At 27.6% G+C, this 9,240-nt stretch overlaps 1 protein-coding gene and 1 long non-coding RNA gene across 8 annotated transcripts in view; both read left to right on the forward strand.

Moving 5' to 3' along the window:
• The window catches only part of LOC112598357 (probable nuclear hormone receptor HR38), a 72,554-nt gene extending 71,898 nt beyond the window's left edge, over positions 1-656 (forward strand). For all 7 annotated transcript variants that reach the window (XM_025344788.1, XM_025344785.1, XM_025344784.1 and 4 more), the window contains exon 8: positions 191-656. In XM_025344788.1, coding sequence (XP_025200573.1) covers positions 191-450 — 260 coding nt within the window. In that variant the 3' untranslated portion in view covers positions 451-656. The remainder of the gene's footprint in view (positions 1-190) is intronic.
• Positions 657-5,304: 4,648 nt separating this feature from the next.
• LOC112598362 lies at positions 5,305-6,714 on the forward strand. The gene is made up of 3 exons (XR_003114885.1): positions 5,305-5,494; positions 6,048-6,189; positions 6,456-6,714. It is a non-coding gene; the product is annotated as an uncharacterized LOC112598362 (long non-coding RNA).
• Positions 6,715-9,240: the final 2,526 nt, after the last annotated feature.

Below are 9,240 nucleotides of genomic sequence, written 5' to 3' on the forward strand. Positions count from 1 at the left end.
ATATGTATAGCTATCACTGAAGTGTTCGCTATAGTACCTACGCATTCCTATGCAATGTTGGTGCAAAATGTTTAAAAAATAAATAAAATAATATCGTGGTATAACCGTCAGTCGTCGTCTGTACAAACGTTCTACTGTGCAGTTCATGAAAATATTGTATTTTAAATTTTTACGTGGTTTTTGTCCTCAGAACGGCACGGTCTCCGAGAAGCGAAAAAAGCTGAACAGATCCAGATGAAAATCATCAATTCTTTGCGGGAACACATCACGTACAGCATGTCTGATTCGCAGCGCAAGTCTTATTACTTCTCGAGACTACTGGCAAAACTGCCCGAGTTGCGTTCACTCAGCGTACAGGGGCTCCAGCGGATATTCTACTTGAAACTAGAAGACCTGGTCCCCGCCCCGCCGTTGATCGAGAACATGTTCATTGCTAGTTTACCATTTTGAAGAAAACGATCATCCATACATATATTATAAATATATGTATGTATATATATATATATTATGTGACGTAAAATCATAGAAGTGAATACGATTTTCTTGATATCTGATATCCTCTAAGTATATCTATTCAGTTCTGTTATACCTATACGTATATATTGTTACCTACATCGATATTTAAATAGCGTATAATATTATATACGTAAGAGAGCGTGTTTTATTATTATTATTATTATTATCATTATTATCATTATTATCATTATTATTATTATTATTATTATTATTTTTATTATTATTATTATTATTTTTATTAATTATTTTATTTTATAAATTTATTTTATTTTTTCGTTGAGCTTCGATATCGAAAATTTATCCAAGCCCCGCGGTATAAAGATCCTCTAAAGTCTAGGCCACGTAACTATTGTAAGAAATTGCGTAGATCCCCTCTACTAAACCAAAAAAATAAAAACAGTGCCATCAAATTCAAACCATATAAGATTCAAAAAAAAAAAAAATGTTCCACGGGCACGTTTCCGTATTTCTACGATCCTCCATCTACTCGTACCATCGACCCATAATCCCGGCTAGCAAATATTTTTACACAAACATTTTATACCGTGTTTATAATTACTTCGAGGTTCGAGTCATTCAGTTGTATAATATGCTTATAAAAACTGTAGACCTATAACCCACAAAAGCACAATACTTAATACTCGTAATATCATGTCCGATCAATTTAACGGAATTCTGAACACTCTGTACAAATTATTTATGCACACACGTATTATGATATATTAAGTTTACTATTATTTAGGTAATAACATTGTATTTGCCATTTATGCGTTTAGCCTACTTTGATCATTATGTGTATTATTATAAAAAAGTTCGCGTTAATTAACTTTTATATTATTATGATATATTTACGTGTGCACTCCAGTGGTGTGGTTATAATTCAAACATTGTTGAAAGTCTTTTTTGAACATCTCTGACCGCCCACCAATAAATTTCCTATAAATAACCCTTTAAAATTTGATTTAGATTTAGCAATATGGGAATAAACTACAACTAAGATAAGTACCCCCCCCCCCCCATCCAATTAAAAATACACAAGTGACTGCCTCTAAGACATCTCGCTATGCCACTGTATCTACGCGCATTTGTGTGTGTGTGTTTGTGTTTATGTGTGTGTGAGTGTGTGTGTCGTATGATTGGTTTATGCTTAAATAATAAAATATAAACCTTATTAGTATAAAGAATACATTGCATTTATTTTACTGATTATTACTTAATTTTAGTCGTCAAGAAATGTTAAAAACAGAATGCCATTTGTGCGACATATTTATATAATATTATATAGCCTTGTTGTAAAATGTTTTGTTAATTTCTTTACGGAAAATGTGTTAAATTTATAAACTGTTTTTTTTTCTTTTTTCGCTTCACTGCCGTGAAATATTATTGTTAGTGAAACTTATCATCAGTTTCATTCCTTCTGTAGTTATGTAATTTAATAAAAAAAAATATGTATTGACATTTTAAAAACCTTATTTTTAGTATCGTTTGTATCCTTGTTTAAAAAAAAAAAAAAAAAAAAAAAATGTTCATTATAATATCTATTTTATAGTATATAATAATATTATTATACATAAATTACAAATACTATATTTCATGTTTGTAAAAAAAAAAAAGAAACCGGCAAATAGCCAATAGGCATTTTTTATTTAAAATGTATGGTTTTATTGCTTTATATGTTGTAACTATATATTATATAATTTCAAAGATATGCAAAACTATATAAAAGTGTAATACGCCCGTTTTACGTTCATCCGTTGTACTTTTGTGTGCGAATCAGAATAAAATATATGTTTCATTATTATATAAATCGATGTAAAACGGCATATACGAATTACCTGTATCACTTCTGTAAACCTAACTGCCCTAATTTCCACGGAAATGAAAATAGGTACATGACACATATTGTACACTCGCGTACACAGACTGTGTCACCTCGTGAAGAAATACGGTGAAACTCAAAAGCGCAAATCGTCGATTTTTTTTTCGATAGACCTGCAAAAGAGCGAAAAATACTTTTGCGCTTTTGTACCACTGCTACGGTACAAAAGCGCAAAAATAAATATTTTACCCGTTACACTATAAGTTTCATTTTAAAATTATTAATTATTAAATTTAATTATTCATTTCAATTAAATGTATGGTATTTTTAAAATTCAAAAATACGCATCAACAGTGATCGAGTTCAGTTAAAGTTTAATATTATCGTATTGTATTTTATCGTAACGAACTGCGGTGAAGTTTGATAATCATTTAAGATAACTATGTACAATATGATGTACAGTATAAACTTATATCTAACTTATAAAATACACTTTATTCTTGTAGAATTTATTTGCGCTTACGGTTTATTAAAAAGGTATCTACCTTTTTATTTATTTATTTTTTTTGTACTTATGGAATATTTATATTTTTGCGCTTTTGAGTGGCGTTTGGGTCATATTTTGCGCTTATAGGCTACAAGCCAAAGAAATACAGTAGTATTTAGTTTGGACATATTTTTATCTCCATTATTTTCATACAATTATTGATGCATGATATCCTATAAGCCAGTCCTTCGCGCAACTCGTACACTCGACAAGTATCCGTCAACTGTCGTTTTGCGTTACGAGTTACACTTACGACTATTCAGCAGGAGGTACCTAATCGTATAAAACGTGTCCAACGATATTACACCAGATCGAGACATCGTGTATAATAAAATTATAGTGTTTCAATTAATTAGTGTACGACGAACATTTTACTGCGTGTCCGCGGTATAGAGCACGTCTGAAATACAAAATAATTTTTTTATCCGATGATTCATTTCAGATGGATCGCCCGCTAGACGATTGATACGTACCTACATAAATTAACAGTTTAATTTATATGCACATCAGTTATACTTAACGTGACCATACGTCCCGATTTGGGCGGGACAGTCCCGCTTTCGAGCCAAGTGTCCCGCTGTCCCCAAAGAACCTAAAAATGTCCCGCTTTAAGAAAAGTCGACTTGTGGTAAGTGTTTATTGATCACAAATCAAAATCATACATTATTTATACATTTATACTGTATAGACGTATAGTATAACTACGTAATATATATATATATATGTATATTTATTATAATGATTAATAAAGATACTATTCCTTATTTTGTGGCCAGCATTTTGGAATTTGAAAATATGTTAATTTTCCTTTTTTTTCGATCATTCACAGGACACCGTGGATTGTTCTATAATTCAAAATGTAATACATATTTTATTAAAAATGTATTTATTATAATTCGGGTAAATTTCTGTATACCTTATCATCACCTTGCCAATAAACAAATCTTGACTTTGCCTTTCTAATAAGGTACTGATCTTCTAATGATTGTTCCTTCAAATTTAGGGATAATAATATATCAATAAATGAAAAGTGTTTTGGACACCACCATTCTTTACATTCCTATCATCAACATTATAATATTTTTTTAGGTTACATATTCTCTTACTGTGTTAAATTATTAATAACATGTTTGTAAAAATGCATTATTTAACTAAGTACCTTATTCACTGAGACAAAATTTATATCGCTACACTCAGATTTTTCTTCCAAACTAATTTTACCTCGTTTTGCACACACCAACTTTTCTAAAAAAATCAATTTTAGTTTTTATGGGCAGCAACTCATGTTTTTCAACATAACGTTTCTAAAATTTAAAAAATTTTAATTTAATAAGAATTTAAAGCACATTTTTGTATAAAATAATAATGGGACTACCGATTCATTTGGATCATCAATATTTTCAACATTAATTGGACCTTTTTCCAATTCCAAGCCAACTAATTTTTGTTCAAGTGTTACCTATAAAAATATTATAATAAGCATACTTTTTAATACTTGAGTTATTCAAAAATTAAAACCTACCAATTTAACCTTATACTTTTGATTTTCCGATTGAATTTTTTTCGGTAAAACATTTAAAACGTCATTATTTTTTTATTTGTTAATAGCTTTAATTTTAGTATAATATTTCTTTTTTTGTAATTTTTAAATACTTACAACTTTTTCATTTGACAAATTAATTTTTGCTTTTAATGTGTCCTGCAATTATTATATTATAACCCTGTATAAGGTTTATATAATATTAAGATGAAAATTATCTAATTTATTTGTTTATCAAATTTAGTTTTTTGTACCTATTTACACTAATTATTATATTCAGAAACTACAATTTTATTATATTATAAACAATATACCTATACATAAACATAATTTTATTAGTGTCTAGTGTGGAAGGGGGGAGGGGTAAGTAAAAATGTTGGCTACTCAAGAAAAATATTGGCCATATTGTGCCACCCTAATTATTTAATCCTAGCTACGTGCCTGAATTCATTAGAATTATATTTTATGCCTTTACTTTTCTTATCGTTAACAATCTGCGTACAAAAATATATTAAATACAGTATGAAACTTTTATCTTTTAATTAATAATTTGGAGTGAGTAAAATATCAAATTATTTTTATTCCTTTTATTCATAATATGTATAAAAGAAAGTTTGAAAACGGGCATTCCAAAAGAAAAGCGAAGCAGAGGCAAGCGTTATTGGCATAAGCAAATGACAAAAATCAAAAAAAATTGTTTTTTTCCAACTGCTCCTGCAGTTCAACGTAAGAATCTAAAATAATTAGTTTAGTTATTAAGTATTTAAGTTAGTAGCTTGTATCATTCAATGATAATAGTGATATAAGTTTAAAGATATGATTTATAACCTTAAAATTATTTTATTTTTATTTTTTACTGAAATACTATATGTGTAAATAAAAATAGCCGTTAACGCCGTTAACGAATTAATTTGATGACTTAAATTTAAATAACTGACAAACGCGTAGTGTGTGTACTCGTACAGTTGTATATTGTTACTGGGAATTTGTTACTAGAAAAACGTTCAAACCATCATTTAATCGTGAGAAAACCATTTGGAAAGTTTGATTTTTGGCAGGAAATTTTTCCTTAGTAAGTAGTTATTTTTTAAATAGATAATAGCCTTAGTTATAGTAACCTATTAACTACTTTATGAGTTACTTATAAATTAAATTGTATTACTAAAGACCAAGACCAGATTTTTGTGCACCAAATACCTAAAAATCAATTAAAATTTTGAACTATGCAAAATTCAATTTCATGTATTTGTGTTTAATAGGCACCCATAATATAATTTAATTTAATTTATAATATTTTGTTAATTAACTATCATGCTTTCATACTATAATAGCCAAATGGTTATACATTGTATTTGTATATCATGATCGTTAGTTGTCACATTTTTGCTATGCAAAATAAAACTATTAAAATTAATCGATTTCGATCCATAGAGATTTACGAATACATAGGTACAAATTCAATACAATTTTAGATATGGAATTACAAAGTGAAAATTTCAATTTGCACAAGAATCTAGTCTTTATAATTTAAAAATTAATTTATGGTAGGTACCTAATTGAAATGTTTTTTTTATTTTTTTTTATGAAAGTTGTAAAAGCTTAAACATATTATGTTTATCATTTAGAAAGAATATTGAAGGAATAATTGAAATAAAGTTATATCTCTGTTATATCCAGTTCAATCAAATTAGATTACATATTACAATGAATACCAAATAATCACAACCGCAACAAGATTATATTCCAATTATTCGATTATAGAAGTAGGTATGAAGATCTTTATGTATGATTAATTAAATAAAATGTACTCGTTAAATTATTTATTGTGTAGTATCTATAAGTTAAACCATATCACTAAAGCATCTTACTAAAAGACACCTATTGCATTAGGTGTTCAAATTGATGTCCAGCTTCTAGTACACAGTTTTCGAAACGTTCCATTAACTTTCGTCCAGTGGCATTTTTTAATGTTTCTTTTGACAATTTAAAACATGCAGATTTTATTTTTTCTTTCATGTCATTGATGTCTACAGATTCAGTTTTATATACTTTATCTTTAAGATAACCCCATAAGAAAAAGTCTGGGCATGTTAAATCTGGAGACCTTGGAGGCCAGGAAATTGGACCAACTGTTCCAATCCATTTTTTACCAAATGTGTCATTTAAGAATGATTTTACAATCTAAGCATTATGAGCTGGGCAACCATCTTGTTGAAAGTACATATCGTTCCGTATGTCAAGAGGCACATCTTCCAATAATATGGGTAAAATATTTTTTAAAAAGTTTAAATATTTTTCCCCAGTTAATATACCTAAATGAAATATATTAATGTAATGTTTAATATTTTTTTACAGATGTGGCTGTTTAATATATTTTGATTAAAAATATATGTACATACCTTCAAAAAAATATGGCCCTACCAAGCAATCACCTACAATTCCACACCACACATTTATACTCCACATAACTTGGAATTTACTTTCCCTCATCCAACAAGGATTCTTGTCACTCCAATAACGAGAATTTTGACGGTTCAATATTCCGTTATTTTGGAACTTACATTCATCAGTCCATAATACTTTCTTTATAAGTGAAGGATCATCTTCCATCATAGACTGTTTAAATATAGTATTATTGTTTAATTAAGTATCAATGTAACAATGTATAAAAATATAAATAAATTTTATGAATGTTTTTAAATAAAAATTCAATGAAGTTTTTTTTTTTATACAAAACATGATTACTAACCTGAAACCAAGCAATAAAATTCATACGTTTATCATAATCAGTAACACGGAGATGTTGAACTATATGTATTTTATAAGGAAACATATTTTGCCTTTTTAAAATTCTATGTATTGAAGTTTTCGGTATACCAAGATCTTTAGATGCTTTAGATAAAGAACTATTTGGATATGCTGTAAAGTATGTAATTACATTTTCTTCGGCAGGGATATTGGTCACAATTCTCATGTGTGACTCGTGTTTTCTGTCTGGAAAATGTTCTGTCTTCCTTAAACTATTAACTAAACGCGAGAAAATCATCCAAGAAGGTTGATTTCTGGTAGGAAATCTTTCTCTGTATAGCTCCAGTGATTTTCGACTATTACCGTTACACTCATTATATACAAAAAACCATATCAACTTTCTCGTCGTTGGTATACATATTATGGCATGGAAAATTATACACTAACTTTGAAAATAAAGTTGGGTAAAACAATAAACAATAAAATAAATAAAAAATATAAAATATATATTTTATTAAAAACTATATAGTTTAAATACAAATATATATTAAATATATTAAATACACAACTATATGAATTATTATACAGAGGAAAAATGTTAACATCTGTGATTAGATTAAGTATAGGTTTTCCCTAAATATAGGTAAAAATGATTTTACAATATTATCTTATACATCCAATACAACAGTCTAGTATCTGAAGTCTACTTTACATGATATGTACATATTATTTTAAAGTATACATTAGATATTTTTATTAACATTTTTTCATTTGTATTAATTTAAAATTAAACATTGTTTTAATTTTAAATAAAAATGGATAAATATCCTGAGACTTATGAAGACTACCAAGCAATGAATCCAAAAAATAGCGTTTCAGAATTGGAATTTTATAAACATGGCTATTCATTATTGTTTCAATCATTGGAAACTAAAATGCAGGTAAAATATTTCTACTCTGCTATTTAAAATTAGCTAATTAAAGTTTATAATTTTTTTTAAATTTTTTAATATTTGGTTGATATATTTTTTTAATTGTCTTAATCATAGGAAGCACATGGTTTAAAAATTAAAAATGATATTTTACACTCTGACTTAAGTGAAGTAACTGAACTAAGTGAAAAACTTAAGGAGGACATTGGCGATTCTGTTCTAAAATTGGTAAATAATTCATATTTTAATAATTTTTACTTAAAGCTAACACACATAGAAGTACCAGCAGTAAATATGTCTGACTCTTTTATATCCCGACTGCTGCTGCCACAACATGAGTGGGCTTTAATACACCTATTATAAAATGTTTCTAGTTGTTGAAAATTTGCTTTCTTTATACATATCTAACAAGTGACATTGAAAAAAAAACTAACATTTTAATTATTAAAATTATTGTAAACCAACTTTGAAACTGCATATTTAATTACTACAGGATGATGTGAAGAGAAAACATATGGCTTTAGAACATAAATGTGATGCCATGTATATGGAAAATGAATGTCTTAAACAAAAAGTTGTGAAATTGGTAAGATAAAATTAACATAGAATAGTCTACTAATACTTAATAACAAGATACTAAAACTATACTAAATAACTATAACTAAAACTAATACATACTAATAAAACATAAAATACAGAAAAAGGACATTGAAAAAATGGCAACATTAAATGGTATTGAAAAGCTTTTGGACATAAAATTGGCAAGATTGGAGAATAATATTATAGGACAGATTCAATCCAATTTTATTCCAAAAGTTATTCCCGAGGTCAAAAATACTAATATCAATATCACCACACCTGGCACATCTTCTCAGCAACCAACAACTTGCAATGTTTCATCCAGCAATGAAAAAACATTTGATGTTGAGTGCATAGAGTTAGTGAAACAGGTAAATACTTCATATTTAATAAATATTTAACACCACAAAACCAGTTGTACCTGTTAAAAAAAAATATTTTAATATCAAATATTAAATAAGTACCTTAATAATTTATTATTTAAAAAACGTACTTACATAAATAATATTTTACTATAGTGCTCAGAATGGTGGTGCCCAATGCACTCGGATTTTAAAAA

Source organism: Melanaphis sacchari, unplaced genomic scaffold (assembly GCF_002803265.2).
Source record: "Melanaphis sacchari strain LSU unplaced genomic scaffold, SCAv2.0 Contig47_pilon_pilon, whole genome shotgun sequence".
In the NCBI taxonomy this organism is placed as follows: Eukaryota; Metazoa; Arthropoda; class Insecta; order Hemiptera; family Aphididae; genus Melanaphis; species Melanaphis sacchari.